The 27,272-nt window shown below is 47.6% G+C and overlaps 1 protein-coding gene across 1 annotated transcript in view; it reads left to right on the top strand.

Moving 5' to 3' along the window:
* The first annotated feature begins 2,395 nt into the window (after nt 1-2,395).
* The window catches only part of LOC138223991 (latent-transforming growth factor beta-binding protein 3-like), a 44,831-nt gene continuing 19,954 nt past the window's right edge, over nt 2,396-27,272 (top strand). Inside the window, exons 1-10 of the mRNA XM_069180181.1 lie at nt 2,396-2,407; nt 4,968-5,091; nt 8,735-8,863; nt 10,221-10,340; nt 15,271-15,393; nt 15,500-15,622; nt 19,888-20,007; nt 22,194-22,322; nt 24,698-24,868; nt 26,434-26,517. Coding sequence (XP_069036282.1) covers nt 2,396-2,407; nt 4,968-5,091; nt 8,735-8,863; nt 10,221-10,340; nt 15,271-15,393; nt 15,500-15,622; nt 19,888-20,007; nt 22,194-22,322; nt 24,698-24,868; nt 26,434-26,517 — 1,135 coding nt within the window. The remainder of the gene's footprint in view (nt 2,408-4,967; nt 5,092-8,734; nt 8,864-10,220; nt 10,341-15,270; nt 15,394-15,499; nt 15,623-19,887; nt 20,008-22,193; nt 22,323-24,697; nt 24,869-26,433; nt 26,518-27,272) is intronic.

Genomic DNA, 27,272 nt, shown 5'->3' with positions numbered 1-27,272 from the left:
ATTGACAACAGCACCTGTAATTTGAGAATTTATGACAACTACAAATAATTTACACATTTCATACTAATTTCGATATTATTTACTAGTATGTTTTTGCTGTAAAAGCAGTCTAGAAATCAACACATACAACAAAATACGAGTTTCTCAAGCAACATGAGTAAACTAACAGATTTTGAATGGGATTAAACAGTTGGTGCCTGAATCACAGAAGCATCTGTCACAGAAGTGGCAAAATGATTTAATGTGTCAGGAGAACAGTGATGAAAATCATACCAGTATACAGTGCATCAAACAAGGGAAAACACCATCGGGGAGGAGGAAAAGTCAAAGCTCATCGACAGGGCTAGATGGACACTTAACAGGATAGCGGCTAAAAGCTACAAACAACAGCCTCCAGAATTACCCCAGCACTGAAGCTACAGTACCCAGTCTCAACAAATACTGTACACCTTGAGCCTTGTAAAGCTGATATTTATGGTCAGGACACCATGCAGAAACCCCTTGTAACCAAGGACAGCGCAAAGCAAAACATACTGTAACTTGTTGTAATGAACTAAGAACCTGCAGTTCTGAGCAGTGGAAGAAAAAATAATTGTTTTTTTATTCTTATTCCTGCAATTGGACTGTACTGAAAATTAAATAAACTGACAAACTCTCACACACTATACTACACATTAATACCACTGACATACTCTCGCACACTGTACTGCACATCAACAACACTCACACACTGTACTGCACATTAACAACACTGACACACTCTCACACATTGTACTGCACATCAACAACACTCACACACTGTACTGCACATTAACAACACTCACACACTCTCACACACTGTACTGCACATTTACAACACTGACATACTCTCGCACACTGTACTGCACATTTACAACACTGACACACTCTCGCACACTGTACTGCACATTTACAACACTGACACACTCTCACATACTGTACTGCACATTAACAACACTGACACACTCTCACACACTGTACTGCACATTAACAACACTCACACACTGTACTGCACATTAACAACACTGACACACTCTCACACACTGTACTGCACATTTAACACTGTTACACTCTCACACACTGTACTGCACAATAACAACACTGAGACACTCTCACACACTCTACTGTACATCAACAACACTGACACACTCACACACACTGTAATGCTCATTAACAACATCTGTAACAGTATACTGTCACAAACGTAGTCTTGCCTTTACTAAAAGAATAGTATTAACTTGGAAGTGTTTAAAACTGAATTAATTTCAATGTTACCCATGAGAAGAATACATATTACCAGACTGATGTATTTGCTGACCTATATCAAATAAAATATGACATATTCACATTCATATTACCAACTGTGATGCCACTATGAGGGCAGAAAACTGTCTTACAATGTTGCATTATTGACACTATTCTTTTTATGATTTAAAAATAAGCACTTGAAATTTCACAAGATTCCTAACTGTATGAAAAGGAAAGCAAGGTGATGTTTGCACATGGGCTGAGAACAAGAAACAGCCTGTGACTGGGTGGATGCAGACAGTGCTGTTCCACAGGGACCCGTGTGCAGCCTGTCTGTGTCTTTCTACAACTGTATCCCTGAGCTGTTCTGAAAGCTCCTTAGTCTCCAGGATTGAATCTTTTCTCTATATTCACTGCCTGACTGAGACAAAGGTGGATTTATTTCTTAAATCGTGTGAATGACTATTATAGCACATAAAGGCTGCACAACTATCAGTGCTGCTTGTTTTGGAGCATTTGTGCACTCAGTTGAATTTATGTTTGCCTCAGTACAGGATTTTGAAAACTTCTGCATTCATGACTTTGTCATTTTTCTCATCTTATTAATGATCTTTTTTGGGTTTTCTACTTTGTTTGGAGTATTTTCCATACCTAATAATACTACATAGTATTTTGACACACAAGATTTAAAACAACAAAATGCAAAAAACATCAAGGTACTTATAGAATGAACTGAATAAAAGCACTATGCAATCTTATCCACCACAGTCAGCACTTCTGTGCCCTGTCATTTTAAATCTGAACACACTGTAGCGAATGCAAAATAAGCAGCATTTAAAAAAAAATCCAGAGCAAGATCCTATGGACACGAGGGTAGGATCAGCAGGTTGGCTGCATTGGCAGCTCAGGATTTGCACCGGACTGGAGTGTAGCGTTGCTGATGATGTCGTTGGGAAATGCGGAAGTCTACTGGGAGCGCAGGATGCGTTAGGTATATCTTTGATAGGAAAATTAGTAATATTCCTAGATTTACGTCCTGAATTAAAGCTGTTTTAACGTAGTTTGCTGACATTGTGCTACTGTCCAGGTGATAATGGGAGGAAAGGTTTCGAATGGGAGATTTGCAAACATGGCGGTGAATGTGCGCTTGCAGAGAGCAGCCCATTTATTTTAAAATAGGAGAAGTAACTGGATGGTCAAACGCCAGCTGTTTGGGAATGACGGGTTGACAACGGTGGGTCTTGGTTTTTGGAAAGACTAGATAAAGCTGGCAGATGTTGAAAAGCGACGAAGAGTCAGATCAATGGCTAGCTGGTACTCAGCTGGTTTCTGGCTGAGATCAAACTGTGCATTGGAGCAGCAAACAGGAATATTGATTGTATGGTGTAGGCACCGTCGTAGTACTGTCTATGCAAGGATGCACACGAGGGGGGAGAGGACAGCAAGACAGCAAGACTCATGCAACAGACGTGCACAAGAGAAAGATAGGGATCTCGTAGGTATTTATAGCATTTTGGGAGAGGAATGGATGTCAGAAGCAATTGTTAATTACTGATGGCTGAGTCTGATTGAACATGGTTGTTGTCATCCCTCCTGAACTTTTGTTATCAACTCCATTTAAAAGAATAGATAAGACAACAAAGCAAAGGCCTCACATAATAGAATCTACAGCTCAGTGACCCAGTGTCATCAAATACTGCACATCACAATCTTCACAGAGCTGTTATTTATGGTAGGGCTGCCTTTCAGAATCCCCTTGTAACCAAGGGCATTGCACAGAAACCCATAACTTGATGTAATGAGCACAAAATCTTTACTTCTGAGCAGTGAACAAAATTACAAGAATTGACTAATCTTATGTTGCTCTTGTAGTGTGCTCTCACAAGGCACCAGTTCTGTAGGGTTTGGGCATTTACTGGGACAATTATTAATTGTAGCAGTAAATCACAAAATTGATTCTTTTAATGGCCTTAGAATCCAACCATGCGATATAACTCAAACAACGCACACACACAGGTACTAATACACGAGAATACATTTATTAATACATAAAATATGCATATAAACCTAACAGATCTTATCGAGAGGGTTATCAGAATACAAAAGGTATATATTCATTCAGTTACGAAGAATTACATATATCAAGAGGACATACGTTCAGTATATCATTCATTTCGACCGTTTCGTAAATGAACTTGGTTATAACTTCTACATTGGATACTCAAAACAAGTACATAACTCTTAGGAATTAAACTGATATCAACTGGTTGGGATAACAATTGAATTCTCGAGCAGTAATGCAGTGAAGTTGAATACTCATCCAATCTTTGGGGATTCAGATCTCCTGCGGGCTCTCTGGCTCCGTGCCAGGCTGTGCTGTGCTGCTTGCGACGGTGCGCTGCTGATGCTCACTGACCAGCTAGTTAGTGTTGGCTTTAACTAGCAAAGTTTGTGCACAGGAGAAAAGATGACTGTGGGTCCCAGCAAGTCAGGAATAGGAGTTCTGAATAGTGATTCAGCTGTCCACAGTTCCGACCTGTTCACGAGGCTTGCTGCTGATACTAACCTCGGGTGGATCCTCTGGTTTCTCTCTGGCAACCTCCGCTCTCGACTCTTAGAACAAAGGAAAGTTCTGGCACTCGGACACACTGGCCGATCCGTGGTTGTCCGGGCTGAGTCTCAGGATGGTCAGGAGGCGCACTGCGAGAATGTCCTGCCCTTGGGAGCCTTTCTGCTCCTGGGCCGTCCTGCCCTAGAATTGTCTCGCACCCCTGGAATTCTCCTTAGAATTCTCTTTAGAATAGTCTCCTACAATTTCCCCTACTTCAGGCTCTCTGTGTTGCCTGTTTTTACCTGGAGGAACTTCAGCTCGTTCATTGGCTGAAAGTTTCCTGGGCATCAGAGTCCCACGTGGGTTACTCGGCCCTACCAGTCCCTGATTGGTTGATCAAGGTGAGATATGAGTCACTTTCTCCTGACACTTAGGAATGCAGTCCAGATGTCCATCTGGCACTCCCTAGACAGATAGGCGCCAACGGATGACCATTGATCATGATAGCCAGGCTTAGCTAAGTGCATCCCCATTTGGGAGCTGTCCCTTATCAAAGGAAACCTTAAATCAGCCTGCATGAATAGTTTCTCTGTGGCTGCACCAGAGATGGAGAGATGGGACCTAATTTGGGAAAGCACAGCAACACTTAATTCTGTCTTATTAACAAGCATTGCCGCTACAGCAGGATCCAGGCTACCTGCTCCAACAACATGGCTAGTTCCACACTCTCACCACCCTTTGTGTAAAGAAAGTCTTTCCTAACTGCAGGACCTCTTCCAGCTGATTCTTGAAAGAAAGCAGTCTATCTGCTTCACGAACGTGACTGGCCAGCTTGTGACACACTCCCACCACCCTTCGTGTAAAGAAGGGAGTATTTCCTCATTGCGGGATCCAGGCAACCTGCTCCAACAACATGGCTAGGCAGCTTGTTCCACACTCCCACCACCCTTTGTGTAAAGAAAGTCTTTCCTAACTGCAGCCAGACTATCTGCTTCAACAACATGGCAGCTTGTTTCATTTAAATGCACTTCCCCATAGTTTCCGCTTGTGCCCTCTGGTTTTATTTTTGCCTGAAAGCTTGTGATCATCAGCTGCTCTGTCACTAATTGTTTGTGGGTTCCCCCCTTTCCATGTTTTCCCCTGTCCAGAGACGGACGAATGCGGGCTGAACAGGAACATCTGTAGCCACGGAGAATGCATCAACTCTGCCAACGGCTTCGCCTGCCTCTGCAACACTGGGTACAAGGCTCACGCCCAGAGGAAGTACTGTGTGGGTGAGGAGCCAGTGCCCCGCCGCTCACAAGAACAGCCAGGGCTGCCGCTGGCTCTCAGAGAGTCCTGGGCAATGTTCCCTCTTAGCCGTGCACGTGTGCCCGCGCGCATACAGGATATGAAATCAGTGCGCATAGGAAACTGAACTGCGCACAAAACGTTGTGTGCATTATTCCTGCTACCCAATGCGCACACAGGTCATGAAATCAGTGCACATAGGAAATTGAATTGCGCACAAAAAGTTGTGTGCATTATTCTCGCTACTCGATCGTCGATATCTATGCTCTCGTAGTCTCGTACCTCCCTGCTCCTGCCTGCTCGGACACTCGGTCTCTATGACTGGGCTCATGGAATCGCTGTCCCGGATCTTCTGGATCCTTTGGATGCTTCTATGAGGATGGCTATATTAACAAAAAAATAATTTCAGGTTTACAATTTGACATACGCTCAATTTAGTGCGCACACGGTTTTTGTCACTGGGGAAGAAATTTGCACAACTTTCACAAATTCCTGCGTTGGTCCCGGGTGGGTCGGTCTGGGAAGGCAGAGGTTGAGCTCAGACAGGGACCTGGTGACAGCGTAATGAACCCTGAGTCAGCACTGCTGCCTGGCGGCGCTGGGGACCCGGGTTCAATTCCAGACCTGGGGGTGCTGTCTGTGTGGAGTCTGCATGGTCTCGCCATACTCGCGTCCTACGGTGCAAGGGCAGGCTGGGAGATTAATCGGCTTCTGGGGCAATCGGCCAGGTGTGTCTGTGGGCGCGCGCTGTGACGGACTGGCGTCCCGTCAAGGGTGTACCCCCCCTTGCGCCTGTTGTATGCTGGGATAGGCTCCGGCTCCCCCACGAGCCCGTACTGAATAGAGTGGTTAGACAATGGATGGATGGACCAGGATTCGTTTAACTGCCAGCGCACAGTTAGCACTATGCTGGGCACTGGGCAGCCAAGGCCTCTGCTCTCTTTCAGCTGAATGCTGACGCCTGTCGTTTTTGCCCATTGTTTGATGACTTCAGCAAAGTCCTTCAACAGGTGCTGCCCCTCCTGTTAGGCACATTGGAGCTTGTGACCACCTCCTGAAGAGTGGGCACGCCGTGGGGGAGAGGGGGCTGCCCACAGGCATGGTGGCACTTGGGGGTGACAACCACATGGGCACGGATAGGAGTAATAATATTAATAATAATGCTCACACTTCTATAGCGCCTTTCCTGGACCCTCCACCCAGAGCTCTTTCCAGGTCATGGGGATCCCCTCCACCCCCAGCAGTGTGCAGCCCCACCTTTATGAGGCGCCAGTCCACTCCCCACACCCCAGCTCTCAGTGGGGAGGAGAGCAGAGTGATGGAGCCAGTTCAGAGAGGGGGGTTATTAGGAGGCCATGATGGGTAAAGGCCAGGGGGAAATTTGGCCAGGACGCCCAGTAAGAGGAAAGATCCCACTAGATGCCTGCCTGTTTGACTGCACCGGAGGGGGGGGGGCACTAACTGTGGTCCAGGCGATGAAATGAGGAGGCCTTCTCGGTTTCAGACGACAACGAGTGCGAGGCGGAGCCCTGCGGCAGTGGGCGGGGCCAGTGCATCAACACGGGTGGGTCCTACACCTGCCGCTGTAACCATGGCTACAAGCTGCCGCTTCACCTTGGCAAGTGCACCTGTGCAGGTAAGGGGGGGTGTCCTTAGGTACCACCTGGGGCCTTAGACACCCAGGAAAGACCAGTCCTCTCGAAGCAGGAAAACGTCACAAATACTCAATGAAAAATACGCGAAACCAGGAAAGGATGGGAAATACGCGCAAATAATTTGATTTCAACAAAAAAAACAGTTTTCGCTGACACTTTTAAAGTATGTCTTAAAAGTATTCTGTGCCAGCAAGCCTATCAACCTCCAGTACAATTGAACTAATTTCCTAACCTAAGCTTTCCTTCACTCGGGGAAGGTTAAAAAAAAACGTGATAACCCTGGCCGATTATCAAACTTTATCAGGGACAAATGAAGAGAAAGAAAAAGAAAAACCTCATCCCCAGACACCACAACACTCCCGTTGGGGTCAGAGGTCAGTTAAAACTTTTCTTACACTGACACCACGATAAAAACAAATCTGCACGACAACGTAAAACGGAAACTACTGCATGGCAGAACCAGCGCCGGATTTTCCCATGAGGCACCGCAGGCACAGAGACTGGGGACCTACGAAATCTTTAGGGCCCCACGAAGGAGGGACACACTAGTGACTCACGAGAAACGAGCTGGAACAGCATTCTCTAGGTGCTCCAGATCAATAATCATACGTCTCTGTAGCAGCTGTACTACAAACTTTTTTTGTTCCCTCAATTCAAAGTCTTTAAATCTGCTTTTCTTGTTCAGTATTTACTCATTTCAAAACTTCATTCTTCAGTTCCTCAACCTCTTTAAACACACAGTCCATGGACTATTTTTAAGACCTTCAATTCCGACTGTATTACATCTACTCCGAGACGTTGGTCTGGAGCTCCTCTTGCGTACGTACGAGTGCATCTCCATTATTTTTTCCCCACATCACCTCCAGTTGCTTCGCTTTTCTCATTGGTTGCCATTGATTTTCTTGTAGTGCTATACATACACGATGGAGGTATCTTAGACTTCTCTTTCGACGACCCAGCACTGTCTTTTCTCTTCCCGGTACTACTCATATCAAAATTCTTAAACTTAAAAAAACAACAACCTTATTAGCTGTTCTTAAATTATTACCGAAGTCTAAACAACTAGTGTTACGTCCTTATATTTCTGTAGTCAACATTCATATGATATGTCATATATATAACATCAGTGTAACGCATATGGTGGCAGTGGTGAGGGTGCCCACCTGAACCCTGTAGTGTTACATTATTATATTATATATTATTATTAGGAACAAGTAATAGGTTTATTCCATACTGAAAAAAAGAGGAGAAAGAAAACAACGTTTCGGCTGTGGAGCCCTCTTCTGGTGTGAGAAAGACAGGCCAGTAGGCAAAGGTAACTTTCTCACACCTGAAGAAGGCTCCGCGGCCGAAACGTTGTGCTCTCTTTCTAATTTTTTTTTCAGCCTGGAATCACTTGTTCCTTTGCAGCCTACGCATGCTGATGCAGCTACCCACGTATATTATAATTATAATAAATAATGTCATAACGGACCATTCAGGTCATGGAAAAACTCACAATTCCTCCTCAGCCTCTCCCCCTGAACGCCATCTCGAAACGCTCCGCTGTTCCAGAAACTAGAGGTATCGCAGCGACGGGCGCCCCATCCATCACGGGGTTCGGCCATGAAGACTAATTTCAAGTGCGTCACGTCAGTCGACCTCATTCCATCGGCGTTTCCCGCTCTTTTTGCACGTTTCGGAGTGAAAGTGCCCCCCCCCCGGGGGGGGGAAAGGGGGTCTACGCACCCCCACAATCAGGCACCTGGACAGAACTTTCTCGTTAACTCCCGATGAAATACGTCTCGCAGGCGCGTTTAATACACGGCGAAGCCCTTCTACAAACGCAGAAACAACGGGCTGGTTTTTTTTTTTCCTCTCACGGACGCGCTGCCGAAATCGGTAGTTTGTTTTTATGAGAGGGGGGGAGATTTCCAGTCGTCGGACAGCGGACGGCTCTTGAGTCTCCTCTCTGTCCCGTCCCCCCCCCCAGACGTGAACGAGTGCGTCAAGCACAACCCCTGCGGGGAGAGCGGGCGCTGCGTCAACCTGCCCGGCGGCTACAGGTGCGAGTGCTACGAGGGCTACAAGAGCAAGTCCCACCGGCACCCCGTCTGCGAGGGTAAGCGAGCCCCCCCCGCCGCTCCGCCATCTTGAACAAGAACAACACGCTTCCCTTCCTCTCTCGTCGCCGTCTCATTCTCGGTTTGGCTCGCATTTCTGCTTTATTTCTCTTTAGCATTCTCATTCATCTCTTCCTTTTTTCTAAATTTTTCTTTTGATCTAACTTTCCGTTTTTCCACCACCCAGTCTGCGGACGGCGCTGTACTTGAATTACATTCTAAATTGAAGACCTCGGTGGGGGGTTGAGGGGGGTGACGTTTCATCTGCATGTGCAAAATATTGTAAAAACATCATCCCCCCCCACCTTAGCAATATCGCCAGACTACGTCCTGTGTTGTCTTCGACTGTTGCTGAAAAGCTGGTCAACACATTGGACTCGTCTTGAATTTGGTACTGGAATGCTCTGCTCACTGGGGTTTCTAAATCCACACTGGGCAAACCCCAGTCTGCCCAGAGTTCGGCAGCCAGACTCCTGACCAGGTCCAAGTGCCAGTGATCACATCACTCCTGTCCCGGAGTCCCCGCACTGGCTTCCTGTCGGGTTTCGTGTCCACTTTCGAAAATCCTCCTGCTCGCCTGTAGAGCTCTGCATGGCCTGGCACCTCTGTACCTGTCTGAGTTACTGTCTTCCTCCTCCCCACCTCACAGCCTCTGGTCTCCTGTCTGTCCCCCAAGCCTATCTACACTCTGGGGGCGACAGGGTCTTCTCCTGCTGCACCCCAAAGCTCTGGAGTTCTGTCCCCAAGGATATCGGAGAGCCACCTTCTCTAAACTCCCTCAAATGCAGACTGGCTCTGTGTCTGTCCCTCTGCTTTCCGACTGTATTCCAAAACCTCACTGTAATGGTCTCATCCTGCAGTCTCCTCTCACTGTGTCCTTACTGTAAAGTACCTTTCAGAAGCCACTTTTAACGTTTTATTACCAGTATAGGCGCGAGATCAGGGTCTTCTCCTGCTGCGCCCCAGAGCTCTGGAGTTCTGTCCCCAAGAGTAGCAGAGAGTCACCTCCCCTGAGCGCTTTCGAATCCAGACTCCAAACCTTCTCCTTCTCCAGAAGGGTTTTAATTTAACTGGCTCTGTGTCTGTCCCTCTGCTTTCCTGCTGTATTCCAAAACCTCACTGTAATCGTCTAATCCTCCAGTCTCCTCTCACTGTGCCCTTACTGTAAAGTAACTTTAAGAAGCTACTTTTAACGTTTATTACCAGTATAAGCACGAGATCGGGGGCGCCCTGCTCCGCCGCGACCTGGCGAATTCCAAAGACGGGGTTCAGGAAAGCTCGAAGAGGTGGCAGCGGTGTGTCCCCCCCCCCCCCGCCCCAGTTTTAACGAAGATGCTCCCTCTGCTGTGGTTCCAGATATCGACGAGTGTCTGGACCCCCACACCTGCCCCAACGAGCAGTGCGAGAACACGCCCGGTTCCTACGAGTGCGTACCCTGCCCCCCCGGGCACCGGGCCAAGGACGGCATCTGTTACGGTGAGCCCCCCCCATCCCGACTGTCCGAGGCCCGGACCCCCAAAATCGTCTCTTTTTTTTTGTCTCGTCCTCCTGTTTCTCGGCAGCCTGGTGTGAGAGCAGAGCCGACAGATGAAGAGCTGCTCTGCATCGTTAAAGGCCAAGTCAGATCGCGTTTTGCGGTACAGGGCTGAGCAGTCGCTAAGAACGGGCACTGGCCCAGTCGGATATAGGAATACGGGATGGCAGGCTGTAACTACCAGCTGGTGATGCTCATCTCTGGTTTACTGATACCCGGATCGCAGAAGCCTCACTGCCCACATCGCAGAACTCCTCTGGCGCAGCCAACGGCAGCAATCCAGATGATTCCCTCTGCTCCTTTAGCTGGAATCGTCTTTTCCCCAATCCTGATCCAGGAAGCCCTAGCACTCACACCTGCCGGGTTTTCATTCCAGCCCGGCCGTCAGCCCCGAAGTGACTTAATCAGGGGGATCCATTTGAACCCCTTTCTGCCCTGTCATGCGTCGGAGGTCCGGCTTTTATCCACTGCCTTTCAAAAGCCAAGTCACTTCTTATGTAGAAAACCTGCAGAGACACCCGTCAACCCAGCTGTTACTTCCATTAAGGCCCCATTAGGCCCGGCTGGAATGGAAACCAGCAGGTGGGTGGGCATTCCTCTCTTGCTGCTGTAGTGACGGCACTTCTGGACACGCACTGACGTATGCATCTGTTTGCAGCTGCCCACAGTGTCACGACCCGGAGCGTTACCCAGCGGAGTCCAGGCACGTACTCTCGGATCCAGCTCCCTGCCTGCCTCCCACCCCCCCCCCCCCCCCCCGGCGCACACTGGTCATCCGATAGCAGCTTTTGAAGGAATTTGGGAATATTAGGAAGGTGGCACGGTGACACCTTTCCTGGGAAGAAACGGGTGCAAGGCAGGGTACACCCTGGGTGGGACACCAGTCCATCACAGGGCACACACACACACACACACACACACACACACACACACACACACACACACACACACCCCACCAGGGCCAGTTTTCCCAGAAGCCAGTTCACCTCCCAGCATGCCTTTGGACAGCATGTTTTGAAAATGAAGTGACAGGGGGACGAAGGTACACAGTATTTGTCTGTGACCCAGTGATTCAGCTGCGAGGAAACTCTCTGGGTTTTTTTTCTTCATCGATGACCAACGCAGCTCTCCGGGGTCCAAATCCCTAATGAGTGAAATTTTCCATCAAAAATATTAATAGCGCATTATTCATATAGATAGAACGGAAACACATGGCTTAATTAATGGAATCGCTCGTCTCCACAACAATTTCACAATTTTCCGTTCATCGCTTCGTTTTTTTTTTGTCAACCCAGTACTTGACGCAAATGCGTGAGGTTTTCAGACCAAGGAACGAGAATGTGAGATTCGCTCGCAGTGCAGAGAGAGCACAGACACAGACACAGACACAGACACAGACACAGACACAGACACAGACACAGACACACCAGAGCACGGTTTCCCAGAAGCCAAGGCATTTCCCAGCATGTCTCTGGAGTGCGGGAGGAAATCGGAGCCCCCTTAGGAGACATAGAACAAGGGGAGAACATGCAAACTCCACACAGACAGCACCACAAGGCCAGAACTGAAGGGCTCCAGAGCTATCTATGAGGCAGCAATGCTGACCACTGTGCCGCAGTGCTGCGCAGATAAGGAGCTAATAAAGAAAAATGATCCAGTAAGTTATTCAGCCTGAAGAGGTGAGTGTGATTCATACAGTAGGTCATTGCTGGTGGCGGAAGACGAGGCAGTTGCTGAGCAATCCCACGATGCACGTATCGGGCGGGTTGAACTCGCTCGTGTGACGAATGGGGTGGCCAGTTTGCGTCGGGACCTGTTCGGTCGGGCCGGGTCTCCCTCTCTAAGCTGACACGCTGGGGGCAGCTGGGCTCCTGCGCTGGGGTCTGCATGCACACACTCCGCCTTCTGGGTTTCGGGTGGCCTTTTCTTGACCTCTCTCGGCTGGTTTCTCTTTTAGCTGGGGGGGGGGTTGGAGGTCTCGCTCCAGAAGCGGATGGATGTGCTCCGATACGGGCGACACTCCGCGCTCGCTGTCCGCAGTGTTGGGATACAGCAGGGTCTCCACAACCACGAAGGTCCGGTGCAGTGAACTGTTGCGAACAGCCAAATTCACCCCCCTGTACCGTAATTACACCATCGTGTACTGCAGTATATAGATTGATTGGCTCAAAGACATCGGAAAACCTCCCTTATCGGATAATTCAAGTACTAATGCGTTAGCTTTAAGTTAAGCACAATAAAACCGATCAACTGAGACGAACAAATGCAAACACAAACTGATAGTAATCAGCTAAAATAAAGAACATGAATCCCTCCTCTGCTGTGCAGCGGATGCCTGCAGTCTCTCTCTGCCTCTGTGATCCGCTCGCCCCACTGTAATGAAGGATAAAACTGTCAGAGAGCCTGCAAAGTCGTCTCCGGCCTGTCATTCCCAGCACTGCTGACACAGAACCTGGAGCGTTGGCTCCGGTGTGTTACCCGGAGCAGGCTGAGCTGCGGGTGCTGGGGAGTGGGTAGCTGGGCAGGGGGCAGGGAGAGGCTCGCTCGCTCGCTCAATTTCGTCTCGCCATCCTGGTCCGGCACGTCGCTAATTGGACCGCCGCACATGCCAACCTCGGGCTTGGTGTCGCCCCCCGCTCTGCCCGGCTTGTACCCGACTGGATTGCGAATCCGGGAAGGGTATATCTGCAGGAGGCCGGGCCCTGCCGTGCACCCACGGTGGCCGGCAAGGTGTGGTTGGACCTCGAGGAGCGGTAAAACGGACTTTGATCCCCAGCGGGATCCAGGCGGGCCGGCAGTCCAACCCCCCACTCCTCACAACCTGGACTGAAGGGGATCCTGCGGGGGAACATCGGGCGGCAAGTGTTTCGAGTCCATTTCTGGTTGTTCCTGCTGCCGAAGCCCGAACCCGTTGAGGGGGTTCCTAATATTTTGGCCAGTGAGTGCAATCCAGCGGGAGGGAGGAGGCAGGGTGCTGGATAACCTTCTCTCTCCAGGGGAATGCGGAGCAGCCTGCACGTGCAGTAACGTTGTTTCCTTCCTCTGTAGAATAGACGTGGCCTGTTTCGAGGGGATGCTGGGAGCTGTCTGAAACATGGCGTGGGACGCTGGGCTCTTCCGACGGTTTCGTCTTTCTCTTCGTAAATTAAGGGTCCTTTCTTTTTCAGCCAGACACTGCCTCTGCACGTTTCCCTCGATAATAATCTCCAGGCTTTTTGACTCGAGTGTTCCTACCAGAGTACATTTATTGCAAAGTCTGCCAGGCCAGGGCTGCTCTTATTGCCCAGTGCCGGGTGTGGAGACGCTGCTTTTCACAAAGGGTGGTGGGGGCGTGGAACAAGCTACCCAGCCATGCCGTTGAAGGCGATGCCCCGGCTTCTTTCAAGACAGCTGGAGGAGATCCTGGGATTCATTAACCTAACGGGGCGAAAGTGCCAATCTCCTCACTTGGATTGTTTTTATGTTCTTATTAGTGGGATTAGTTATCAATTCAGCTGATGTTTCTGGGAGTAGGTTAAAAGGAGATGCCAAAAAACAGTTTGCACAACATAAACCAGCGTACTGAATAAACTGTCTACGCTGGTCATTTTCCTGCAGATTAACACTGTGCATCGCCACCATTTTTACAGACTATTCCTGATCACTGTTTGCTTAACCTCTGCCAGTTAAAGGAGCACCTTTGCACTGTTGATTGGAAAAGTGTCCCACTGAAGTCAATATACTGTACTAATAACGTATATATGTCAAAATACATGGACTTCTTGAAAATGTATAAAAGCCCAATGTAAGGTGCTTAATTTAGTAATTATCCTGTTCAGTTGGAAGGTGTATATCCTATTTTTCCTGATGATTTTAATCAATTACAAATGGGCTGCTCTTTCAATAAGGACGATGGGCGTGGATTGACGGTTTTCATCAGGAAAGGCCGACTTCAGCCCTCAAGGAGGGCCAGTTCCCCAGCCAGTTCCATTCCACCGCTCATCCTTACTGTCTTACGGGCACTTATCCAAGTAACCAGTCAGATCTCCTTATTTTTCACAATTTGACAATCGCTGATAAAATCGGCAGGAACATGTCTGCAGAGGGACACTTCAGAAGCACAGCAGTATTAAACACGTATCTATATTTATATGAAAAAAAAACGTTTGAAAATATAAGTGTTCTACAGTATACTGCAGAAAAGTAAAAACACTAGCGTAAAATTTTAGACATTTTAATCTTAAATTTTAAACATGAAAACTGACATTAATGTTAAATGTCTTAGACATAATTTTACATGGTTTTGTACATGCTAGTACTATATGTATATTTGAAACATTTCCATATACATTTAAATCAAACTAATGTTAAGTAAATATTTTGGATGACAGGGTCTTCTCCTGCTGCGCTCCAGAGCTCTGGAGTTCTGTCTCCAAGGATATCGGAGAGCCACCTTCTCTAAACTCCCTCAAATCCAGACTCACAGCTTCTTCTCCTTCAGAAGGGTTTGATTTAATGGGTTCTGTGTCTGTCCCTCTGCTTTCCTGCTGTATTCCAAACCTTTGTTTTAATTGTCTAATCCTGCTCTCTCCTCCAGCTGTGTGCTTTTCTTCCCCTTACTGTCAAGTGCTTTAAGAAGCCTCTTTTAAAGATAAAAGAGATAAATATGATAAAAATATTTTTATTATTATATATTTAACTATATTTTTAGAAAATATAGTTATGTTTCCAGGTGGTTCTGCGTTTGATGTGGTGGATTGGCAGGTGGCTTGGACTCGGATCTCTTGACATTTTGGCTGGTTGACGTTTCTCTTCGGGGTGGGTGAAGGGAATCATGGGGGGGGGGCGGGGGGAAACAGGCGGGTTAACCCTCGCCTTGCTGGATTCTTGCAGACATCAACGAGTGCCAGACCCCCGGCGTGTGCCCCAACGGCCACTGCGAGAACCTGGTGGGCACCTACCGCTGCCTGTGCCACGAGGGCTTCGTCCCCGAATCCGACAGCAAGGGCTGCCGAGGTGAGATCCGCCCACTCCCCCCCCCCCTTCGCCGTGGTGATGGTCTGTGCCAGCCCCTGACTCCCATCCCCACCCCCACCACCACCACTGTGCTCCCTGTCAACAGACATCAACGAGTGCGAGGATGCCCGGCTCTGTGCCAACGGGCACTGCATCAACACCGAAGGCTCCTTCCACTGCCAGTGTTACCCCGGGTACCAGCCCACGCAGGAGGGCAGCCACTGCGAAGGTAGGCCTCCCTCTGCCCTGTCCCGTTCTCACCACGTTTCAGCAAAGCTCTGCCTAAATAACCTGGGAGAAAGAAAGCACGAGTCCCGACAATAGACACCCTCATCCCCAGCTTTACGAGCGCAGTTAGAGCCCGAATTTCTTTTTCAGAAGCAAAACACCTGTGAAAGCGACACCCATTACAATACCCATTCAATGGAGGTAAAAGTCTTCGCTTCATTCCAAGCGATCATAACCGGACATCAGCCCATTGCATTTAGGTACTTTTCCAGTTTGCTTGGGTAGTTTGGCACCAAAACTGCTAATTGTGGGTTATAGCATGTACCTGTAGAATTCACCAACACTGTTTTTTTTTTCGTTTAAATGCATTATCAATGGAGAGTTCATATGGAGAAGTTATAGCACACATAGAACAGTAGAACAACATTCCTGAACAACATTTTGGACTGAACCGAAATGGTGTATTATGTTAGTTAACACGTCTTGTGCAGTCTTTGACCGTAAACCCATAAAAGTCAGACATCTCTGGAGATTTCGATACCATCGTGTGCATGGATCATCAGATTAAAACTAGGAATGCATTGGGGGTATTCAACGTATGCATGCATCATCAGATTAAAACATTTCACTGTCTGAAATTGTTCAAGTTTGTCTATCAATATTATTGTTGCACTCAGAATATTATCCTGCACTTTAACTAGTGTTACACCCTTACCATGTCTGTAAAGACAGTTAGGACAACAGCCAGGAGCAAGGTAGAATTAAAAAGGAAGAATGAGCCACACACTCAGAGCTTGTATTAGTCAGGGATGTTCACTTGTGGAATAAAAATATTCGTGTGAGTATGCCTCCTTCCTTTGTTTTAGAACTTGCTTGATTAACGAGCTGTGGCACCAGCCCTGAGCTTCCCGACACAATCTCTGTTTAATTCTCACCTAGAGAACATCTGTATCTCATGATCAAATCATTTCAATAATAATAATAATTGCTTACACTTATATAGCGCTTGTCTGGACACTCCAATCAAAGCACTTTACAGGTAATGGGAATCCCCTCCCCCCACCACCAGTGTGCAGCCCCACCTGGATGATGCGACGGCAGCCATAGTGCACCAGAACGGTCCCCACATCCCAGCTCTCAGTGGGGAGGAGAGCAGAGTGATGGAGCCAGTTCAGAGAGGGGGGTTATTAGGAGGCCATGATGGGTAAAGGCCAGGGGGGAAATTTGGCCAGGACACCAGGGTTACACCCCTACTCTTCTCGAGAAACGCCCTGGGATTTTTAATGACCACAGAGAGTCAGGACCTCGGTTTTATGACTCATCGGTGCCTTTTTAAAAGTATCCCCATCACTATACTGAGGCACACAGGCCATGGGGTGAGTGCCCCCTACTGGCCCCACTAACTCCTCTTTCAGCAGCAGCCTCAGCTTTCCCAGGAGTCTCCCCTCCAGGTACTGACCACGCTCACACCTGCTGAGCTTCAGGGGGGGGGCTGCCAGTGGGGAACTGCAGGGTGATATGGCTGCTGGCAAGTTTCAAGTGCAGGTTTTGCGCATCTGGCCTCTACCAGACAGTTGTACAAAGAAAGATGGGGGTGAGGATGCAGACTGTCCCATCAAGAAGGTTTTCCAAGAAAAGGACAGATCTCCTCAATTTCACGGTGCCGTATTTTGCCCCGGGAAGCTGTAGCATTGACAGCATTAGAATTAATTTCCCTTACATAGCACCCAGTATCAACATGTCACTTTAATACTGTTTCCAAAATGATTTCTAGTTCTGATGTGGCCAGTTAGCCATTTCAGTTCATTTATTTTGTGTTTTTTAAAGAAAAGAAGTGGAGATTTTTTTTTTTGGGGGGGGTGGGGGTGGTTTGCACGTCTTTGCCAGGAACGTCACTGTCAAAGCTGTGAGATCACTGGGGCATGTCCTTCAAAACTGACTCTTTATAATAATAATTATAATAATAATAATTGCTTACACTTATATAGCGCTTTTTCTGGACACTCCACTCAAAGCGCTTTACAGGTCATGGGGATCCCCTCCACCACCACCAGTGTGCAGCCCCACCTGGATGAGGCGCCAGTCCGCTCCCCACACACCAGCTCTCAGTGGGGAGGAGAGCAGAGTGATGGAGCCAGTTCAGAGAGGGGGGTTATTAGGAGGCCATGATGGGTAAAGGCCAGGGGGGAAATTTGGCCAGGACACTGGGGTAACACCCCTACTCTTTTCGAGAAACACCCTGGGATTTTTAATGACCACAGAGAGTCAGGACCTCGGTTTTACGTCTCATCTGAAAGACGACGCCTGTTTACAGTATAGTATACAGTATAGTATACAGTATACTCTTTGACACTACGCAACAGTATACAGTATATTAATAACGGGGTGCGATGAGCCCTCTCGACATGATATTTTAAGGGTGACGTCCCTCCCAGGGTCGCTCAAGATCTGCAGTGCATGTCTGCATCGTGGAAGTGGCGCCAGTTTTGTGCCGGGAGGATTGGGCCCAGTTTTAATCCAACCCCATATGGTACCGGGTACTCTATACAGGCAAAAGCACCACCTGCAACTTTTCTATGGTCTGTTGGCTGTTTTTTATTTGATATTTTCTTAGTAATGTTATTTTATGTGGAATGAGTCATTGTTGCATGCCTGCGGCTTAAATTACCCCCTCCTGGAGATGAATAAAGTATTTGGAGTTGAATTGAAAATGCTTAGCCCCGTGAAAAAATTGGGCACAAATGAAATTTACGTAGGATAACTGCACCGCTTCAACTAGAAAAACGCACCGCTTGGAGAAATTAAATTCCTCTGTTCCAGACCAATGGGATTCGGTCATCCGCAAGATGTCCCTTTGAGGCCAGGGATCATTAACGTCACGCAAAACCACACAGTTAGAAATTACAAAAAAAAGCTAAAAGAGAAGTCAAGGAGCTTGAAAATGACTAAGAAGGAAAAAGATGGGAAATCAGACAGTTTATAGTACTGGGAGTTGAGCAGCTTTCTGGTAGAGAAGGATGTTAAGATCCTTTAAAGGTCTCAGTGGAAAACTTCTTGTCTGGCTGTTCCAGTGAGGAACCCAGAGCAGGTAGTTTGGGGACCTGCAGCAGATTAAACTGACCTGATCATAAAGACAGGGGTGAAGTCTGAAAAAGCAGAAAGTCAGTGAGCTAGATGGGACCCTTTTCCTTTCACAGCCTTGAAATGCCAGCAGCCATATCGCCCTGCAGCTCACTGCTGGCAGCCCCACTGGAGCTCAGCAGGTGTGAGCCTGGTCAGTACCTGGAGGGGAGACTCCTGGGAAAGCTGAGGCTGCTGCTGGAAGAGGTGTTAGTGGGGCCAGCAGGGGGCGCTCACCCTGCGGTCTGTGTGGGTCCTAATGCCCCAGTATAGTGACGGGGACACTAGACTGTAAACAGGCGCCGTCCTTCGGATGAGACGTAAAACCGAGGTCCTGACACTCTGTGGTCATTCAAAATCCCAGGGCGTTTCTCGAAAAGAGTATGGGTGTTACCCCGGTGTCCTGGCCAAATTTCCCATTGGCCCTTACCAATCATGGCCTCCTAATAATCCCCCTCTATGAATTGGCTACATTACTCTGCTCTCCTCCCCACTGATAGCTGATGTTCTGGGGCACTATGGCTGCCGTCGCATCATCCAGGTGGATGCTGCACATTGGTGGTGGTGGAGGGGATCCCCATTACCTGTAAAGTGCTTTGAGTGGAGTGTCCAGAAAAGCGCTATATAAGTGTAAGCAATTATTATTATTATTATTATTATTATTATTATTATTATTATTACGTACCGTCCGGTATCGAAGCATTCAGTCAAAGATTAACAGATTACAGAACAGCTTCTACCTCCAATAAGAGGTAATAAGACTGCTAAATAGCCGAGCTGCAGTCACCTTCAGCAAATCACCTGTAATGGCTACATTGACACACAGTTTTCACTGTATTCGGCCTGCTGCAATACTTAGACATAATGTATTGCATACACCCTGGGCGCATCGCAGCTCTATGTATATTGAGCTCTGTTTTGAGTTTATTTTATTCCATTTCTATTGCATTATTATCTATTATTATGTAACCTTTCATTTTCTGATTTATACCACTCCCTTTGAGCATGCCGAAAAGACATTTCATTGCCAGCAACTACTGCTACATGCTGTATTGTTTGTGCATTTGATAAATCAACTTTGATTGATTGATTGATTGACAGGTTTGGCTTCTCACCCCCCCTCCCCCCTCCCCCCTCCCCATGCAGACATCAACGAGTGTGAGAGACCCTCGAACTGTCAGAGGGGCCGCTGCATCAACACCATGGGCTCCTACCGGTGCGAGTGCCCCAAGGGCTTCCAGCTGGTCAGTGGGCGTCTCTGCCAAGGTAGGCTGGTGCTTGCCATTGGTCAGGAGATATAATCACCAGTGACACTAGTGGGCACAGGGGCCCCGTCTCCCCGACCTTAGTGTCCGACACGGTGATTGTAGTGCAGCAGAGAAAGCATGTCCCAATCCAAATGTTCATTTCAAGCCAGCAGCCATATCGCTCTGCAACTCATAACTGGCAGCCCCATTGAAGCTCAGCAGGTGGGAGCCTGGTCAGTGCCTGGATGAAGAGACCTCCTGGTTAAAACTAAGGTTGCTGCTGGAAGAGGTGTTAGTGGGGCCAGCAGGGGGCGCTCACCCTGCGGTCTGTGTGGGTCCTAATGCCCCAGCATAGTGACGGGGGACACTAGACTGTAAACAGGCGCCGTCCTTCGGATGAGACGTAAAATCGAGGTCCTGACTCTCTGTGCTCATTAAAAACCCCAGGGTGTTTCTCGAGAAGAGTAGGGGTCTTACCCCAGTGTCCTGGCCAAATTTCCCCCCTGGCCTTTACCCATCATGGCCTCCTAATTACCCCCCTCTCTGAACTGGCTCCATCACTCTGCTCTCCTCCCCACTGAGAGCTTGGGTGTGGGGAGCGGACTGGCGCCTCATCCAGGTGGGGCTGCACACTGCTGGGGGTGGAGGGGATCCCCATTACCTGTAAAGCGCTTTGAGTGGAGTGTCCAGAAAAGCACTATATAAGTGTAAGCAGTTATTATTATTATTTCCTGTGAAAGCCCGCCATTTTCCAGCACAAATAAAACTTCCGTTCCTGCTCTTGTTTTCTGGAACCTCATCGTCCATCAGAAGGTATCGTAATGGGTTAGGGGGTGTGAGTAATTTCATGTAGGGCGTCACGTGGTAGTGATTCAAAAAACAAGAGAGAGAAGCAGATTAAAATCGGGCTGCTGGATAAAGTTTGCCTGTCAAGCAAATCCTTAAAAAGTTAAGAACTGCACATTCCCTCTGGTCAGGAATGAAGAAACGGGAAGGCTTATCGGCACATGATTTCTTTTGTCTCTGGCAGGGCGAAGAAACCAGGCAGCAAATGTAAAAAAAAAACAACTAATATTTGCTTGCGATAATTTACAGACCCCAAAGCACAACATCTACATCTATTTTGTTTAGATATTAATAAAAGTGTGAGTTATCGGGGTCCTCTTATATAGTGAGGCATGAATACTGTATATAGGAAAATGGGGGATGTCGTTCTTTATAAAGTAAAGATCCTGTTCAATACTAAGTTTCTTCCTCAAATGGACACTAAATGAGTGGGGAACCTCTTCCCGACTCCAAACTTGACATCACTAAACAAGCGAGAGACGAAACCTACACACATATAATCATCCATTGTTTCCCTTTATTGATCCCTCATCAATTTACCTTCGGGATCAATAAAGTCCTATCTATCTATAAGAAATCGGTATTTACACATTGATAAGAGAACAGTCCCTTACCTAAAGCCTAGAGTTTAGTGCTCAGATTAACTGGTGTTCTGTTCTTACGGTCTGTCAGTTGAGGTCTGCTCTCTTGTGGTCCTGATCCTTCTCCTGTTTTTCTTTCTTCTCTTTGTTAATTACTGTATCAGCACTAGTCCGGTCTCCTCTGTTGATCCCCTAAGAGCGCTGACTTCGGGATTGATACAAAATTAGCTTAGTCTTAATTGGGGGGGGGGGGGGTAATTGCTTGGCTTGCTGGATTTTAAGACAGGAAAAGAGAGGCCGTCTTTCTGGTAGCAAAATTTTGTCCAGTGACTGGAGGCCTCCTGAATTCCTGTCGCACTGTGCAGCTTTCTGAAATATCCTAAACCCTCCATAGCGTAGCAACTGCTTTTTGTCCAGGAACAGGTAAAGGTGTATGTGACACCCGAAGAAGACTCCACAGCCGAAACGTTGTCTCTTTCTTTCCCTTTCAGCGTGGAATGAGTTTTTATTCAGCCTAGTACAGATCTTTAACTGCGTTAATATATTCTGAAACAAGGTCCATGCGTATCCGGTTTCCAGTCCATGATCTGTATGGCTCTGTGGCCGAACAACGATGTTTAGAGACAAGAGGAGGCCACGTAGACTCTCTGCCTCCTTTGCTTGTAAGGTCTGGATCAGCTTTGAGGAAAACTGTTTTTTTTATATATATATATTCTTGGTCATAGTAAAGGTGAAATCTTGGCAGCCTTGCCTTCATGTTATTTCTGTCCCCTCGTAGACATCGACGAGTGCGCCCACGACAGGAGTCTTTGCCAGCCGAACGGGCTGTGCCAGAATGTGGAGGGCAACTATATCTGCCTGTGCCATGAGGGCTTCATCAGCTCAGAGGACAAGCACAGCTGTGAAGGTAGATTACATCTGTGATCTGCGAAAAAAGACCTGCCACCTTCCCTGCTGTTTCTTCGGCTTTTGTTTCTTTATTTTGCAGCCAGGACTCAACCAGTAAATGTATTCACTCGGAACACACCATGAGTCCTTAGGCCCAGACAACGCTGAATCAAACCTGGGTCTTGAGTTGCCGTAGCTGGGATTCCCTGAGCAGTAGGCATTCTGCCAAAGGGGTAGGAGGAACGTTAGTCAGCCAGTGCCTTCATGGCGATTTGGTTAAACGGTGACCCGCCGAAACACATGACATCATCACTCGGTGCTACCCATCCCATAAGGCATGGCGGAGTGGCCGGGTCATCAAAAAGCTGAATGTTGCTGAGAGGTGTAACTGACAGTTATCGGCTTTGTCGGGCATTCATGATGTGACACGAAGGAGTGCAGTGATGAGCTGGGCTCATACAGCTGGGGCAACGTGTCAACTCTTGAGAATCAAAGAAGTGTCTCGGGGTGCATTCCTCACATGGAAATGAGAGGATTCAGTAGCACCTTAAAGGAGCTGATTTTTCTCGTTAGACAGGAGAACAAAACCAGACGGAGAGTGGCCACACCCAGGGAGATAGAACTGTGATATCTCGGGTTAGGCACAACAAGGGGCATTTACGGAGACTGTTCAAGTAAAGAGGAAAATTAAAACTGAAGGTTGCCGTTTCTGACTGCCAGATGATTGAAGTTCAAGTCTTGTCTTCTGGCCAAATAGGATCTGCCAGTGATTTAAAAATCTATTTAATCAAGATGTAACAGGGAAAGTGGAACAGCGAAGGTTGAGGACCTAACTCTGGCAGGAAGGGTAAGATATCAGGTTGGTCCGAAACTCAGTAAGTACCTCCCATATAAATATCTGAGAGAAGATGGGTTTAATGTGTGTGAATCCTCAGCAGGCGGGCTACGTGACAGGAGGATCTGTTATACCTAGATACTAACAGTCATGGATTGGAATTCCAAAGGAATGATAAAGACCTCCTCTTGATGTCCTTCAACAAACAGGCCACCATCAACTTCAAATCCTGTAGAGCGAAGCACTGAATTGAGGAGCTGTCTCCAAGCTAGCACTTACCCTGCAAGCAACAGGAGCTGCTTCCCTATGGAGAAGACTCAGCCCCGATGCTCTCCCTGTGGTGTAACCCGGTTTCTGGGGAGAATCCCAGTCGCAATGATGCTGTCCAGATCTAAACCACCCGAGGAATGCCTGCATCCTCTGATCTGCCTTCATCAGCTGAGCCACACTCAGGTGTCCCTGCTTTTTAAAATCCCCTGATTCCAGCATCCAAGTACAGATTTCATTACACCTTTAAGAAAGCAGTAAGTTTAAAACTCTGGTCTGGTCCTTGTGAGAAGAAGTGTTTGCAGATTTTTTTTAACGCAGCCCTCTTAAATCACCTCTGTAACAGATCAGCATTTGAATTGATCCGTATCTTTAAACATGATTAGCTGGGAATTCATCATGCATTGGATCTATGCGTTTCCAAGCGATTAGCTGGGAAATCAACTGTTGGATTTTCCACCCGCTAACAGGAAACATGAGCTGGCAGGTTGTTGGTGATGTTGTTTCCGTACCACTGCTCACTAAGAGAGGAACCACATTCAGAGAATTGAGAAGACATGGGTGCCCTCTTGTGGGTTGGGGTGGAATAAACAGGCACCTTGCTACACCCCGCTAAAAGGATCCTCACCAGATCCAGTGCTAAAGACTCCCTGAAACAAATCTTCTCCTTCTGAAACCAAGACCTTTGCTTCGAGTGCACAGAATTGCAAGAGGAAACAAGGACTGCTCAGACCATGGGCAGCTGGAGAACATGCTTTTATACAAGGAGGTCACGAGTGAAGGCAAGCTAGCCAGCTTTGTAGTGGCCGCTGCTTATATGGGGGGAAAAGCAGCGGTTCGAGGATGCAGCACAGTGGATACGAGCAAGCAAACAGTCCAGAGTTGTGGTCTAACAAAGGAAGAATGAAATCGAAGTAGACTCGAGAGCGAAGCACAAGTGGAAAGGTGAAATTGAGACAAAGGTAGGCTAGGAAGCCAATAGAGTAACACAAGGGAGGGAACACAAAGCTTGGGAACTCAGCTGTGGTTCAGGGCAAAATTCTATAACAGAGCCCAGAGCACTGCCAAGGTACTGGTTGCCAGGGTTACGTGATCCGACAGGAAGCCTGCTCCACCTGAAATGGGTTGGGTCATAAATGGTGGACAGGTGGAACAGGCTTCCTGTCGGATCAGGTAACCCCTGCAACCAGTAGAAACTCCTCTGGATGCTGTGGCAATGCTAGCTGGGGGGCTCAGTGGTGATCCATGGGGGGGGGGGTGCCAGCATGACAAGCTCCTGTTTTCTTCTGCAGAGATCGAGACGGACGACGACGACAAGAAGGAGTGCTATCTGAACCTGGACGACACAGTATTCTGCGACAGTGTCCTGGCCGTCAACATCACCAAGCAGGAATGCTGCTGCACCGTCGGGGTGGGCTGGGGGGACAGGTGCGAGATCTACCCCTGTCCCGTCCACAATTCCGGTACGACCGTCTACTCCCCCCACCCTTAACTCAGCCCACTTCTGTGTGTGTGTCCAGTTTTGCAACAAGCCTTTAAAATGATTGGGGAAATATATTAAATTCAGTCTTATCAGTTCAAACGTCAGTGCAGCTTTATTTCCACCAATAACGTGCAAAAAGATAAGAGACTGATACTAAGCAATGAGGCCTAATTAAATTGGTTCTGAAGCTAGGCAGTATCAAAGCTTTCTAACTTTGCTAAATTAGATCTAGTCGTGATTCTTTCTATTTAAATTTCTGTTCATCATTGAGCAGGATCAGTCACCCCAGTCACATAAAAAAGAATGGTATAGCAGGGCTAGACATTCGCGAAGGTTTGGTGCAGAGAACCATCGCCGGTTGCCAGATTCACATACAACTAAGTCTAAGTCATTTATACCACCACATAATCTACTGCAGTTTATAGTATAGTACTCAGTTTAAAAGACATAAGTAAAGCTCTTATATAACAAAACACTAATGCATTGGCTTTAAGTTAAGTAAAATAATACTGATCAACTAAAACAAACAACAGCAATCACAAATGTGTAGTAATCAGCTACAATAAACAACGTGAATCCCTCTCTCTCTCTGCTCTGTGATCAGCATGCCCCACTGTAATGAAGTGGGCAATAAAACTGTCATTCCCCACACAGCTGACACAGAACCTGGAGCGTCCATTCCAGTGCAGGCTGAGCTGCTGGTACTTGGGCAGCTCAGAAACTACTACAGATTCATCTCAGATTCATATCTTCTGTGCAAGATCATTTGGACATTGAAATGAGCAACCTTTGTCTCATTTTTATCCAGCTCTGCTCTGATTCCAGCCCAAACCCCCCAGTGGACAGACTAAATCATTCATTTTGCAGACATTGAGACCCTGCTTGTATGAACAGGCATACCCTCAGTGTTCTCATGAATAGATCGAGGACAGGCACAGCACAGGACAAGGCAGAAGAACATATGGACCTGGAGAATATAAATTCCAGCATCTAGTTTCAGAGAAAGTCGTTGTGCTGCCTGCTAGCTTGACATAAGGGAACGGTCTAACGGTCTAAGGTGTTTGTTTCAGTCATCCTGGAACACAATAATAATAATAATAATAATAATAATAATAATAATAATAGAATGGTGAAATAACAATTCACTTATGGAAAGGTGTGTGTAACCAGTAAAAAAACGGTGTACATCTGGACCAGCAGTGTGAACCCTAATGAGCCTTCCATCCTTTTTTAAACAGCTTCTTCCATTTTAGGGTCACAGAGGAGCTGGGGCCTATCCCAGCAAGAGCCAGTACATCGCAGGGCACACACTGACACATACACACACTCATATCAGGGCAGAAGCCAGTTAACCTACTAGCACGTCTCTGGGCTGTGGGAGGAAACCCACATGATCACAGGGGGAACATGCAAACTCCACCCAGACAAGCACCCCAGGTCCACATCTGAACCCAGGGCCCAAGCGCTGCGAGGCAGCAGTGCTTTAAACTGTGACACCGTCGTGTTCTTTCCCTGAAGCTCCTTTTCGATGCTTGTTTTCCGCAGCGGAGTTCCACTCCCTGTGTCCGATTGGAAGAGGCTTCTACATCGAGGAGAGCATCACAGAGTATGGGCTGCCAGCGCACAGAGGTAGGTTCTCGCTAAAACAAGAGATACATACACACCCCTATTTCTGTTATACAGCTGAACTTCCCCCTCCAAAACAAGCTGTTTTGTTTGTTTTGTCTTAGACAGCACAAAATGTATTACTTAATGTAATTAATGTGCCCGACATGTTGATTGTTGGAGTGCACTATAGAGATCCTGCAGATTTAATTTCTCCGCATAAGTGCTTCAATAAACTGCTTGTCAACAACAACAGCCACCCTTCTCCAGCATTGTGGTGGAAAATGCAAAGTCTAATTGTATTCAAACAAAAGCTGAAGCTCAGCAGCTGTGAGCCTGGCCTGTACCTGACTGGGAAACCTCCTGGGAAAGATAAAGGTGCTGCTGGAAGAGGTGCTAGTGGGACCAGTAGGGGGCGCTCACCCTGTGGTCTGTGTGGGTCCTAATGCCCCAGCATAGTGACGGGGACACTAGACTGTAAAAAGGTGCCGTCTTTCAAATGAGACAAATGAGGCCCTGATTCTCTGTGGTCATTTAAAAATCCCAGGGCGTTTCTTGAAAAGAGAAGGGGTGTTACCCTGGCATCCTGGCCAAATTTCCCCCCTGGCCTTTACCCATCATGGCCTCCTAATAACCCCCCTCTCTGAACTGGCTCCATCACTCTGCTCTCCTCCCCATTGAGAGCTGGGGTGTGGGGAGCGTTCTGGCGCATCATCCATGTGGGGGTACACACTGCTGGTGGTGGAGGGGATCCCTATTACCTGTAAAGAGCTTTGAGT

This window comes from Lepisosteus oculatus, chromosome 18, assembly GCF_040954835.1.
Source record: "Lepisosteus oculatus isolate fLepOcu1 chromosome 18, fLepOcu1.hap2, whole genome shotgun sequence".
Taxonomy (NCBI): domain Eukaryota; kingdom Metazoa; phylum Chordata; class Actinopteri; order Semionotiformes; family Lepisosteidae; genus Lepisosteus; species Lepisosteus oculatus.
This window is presented reverse-complemented; position numbering and strand designations above follow the sequence as displayed.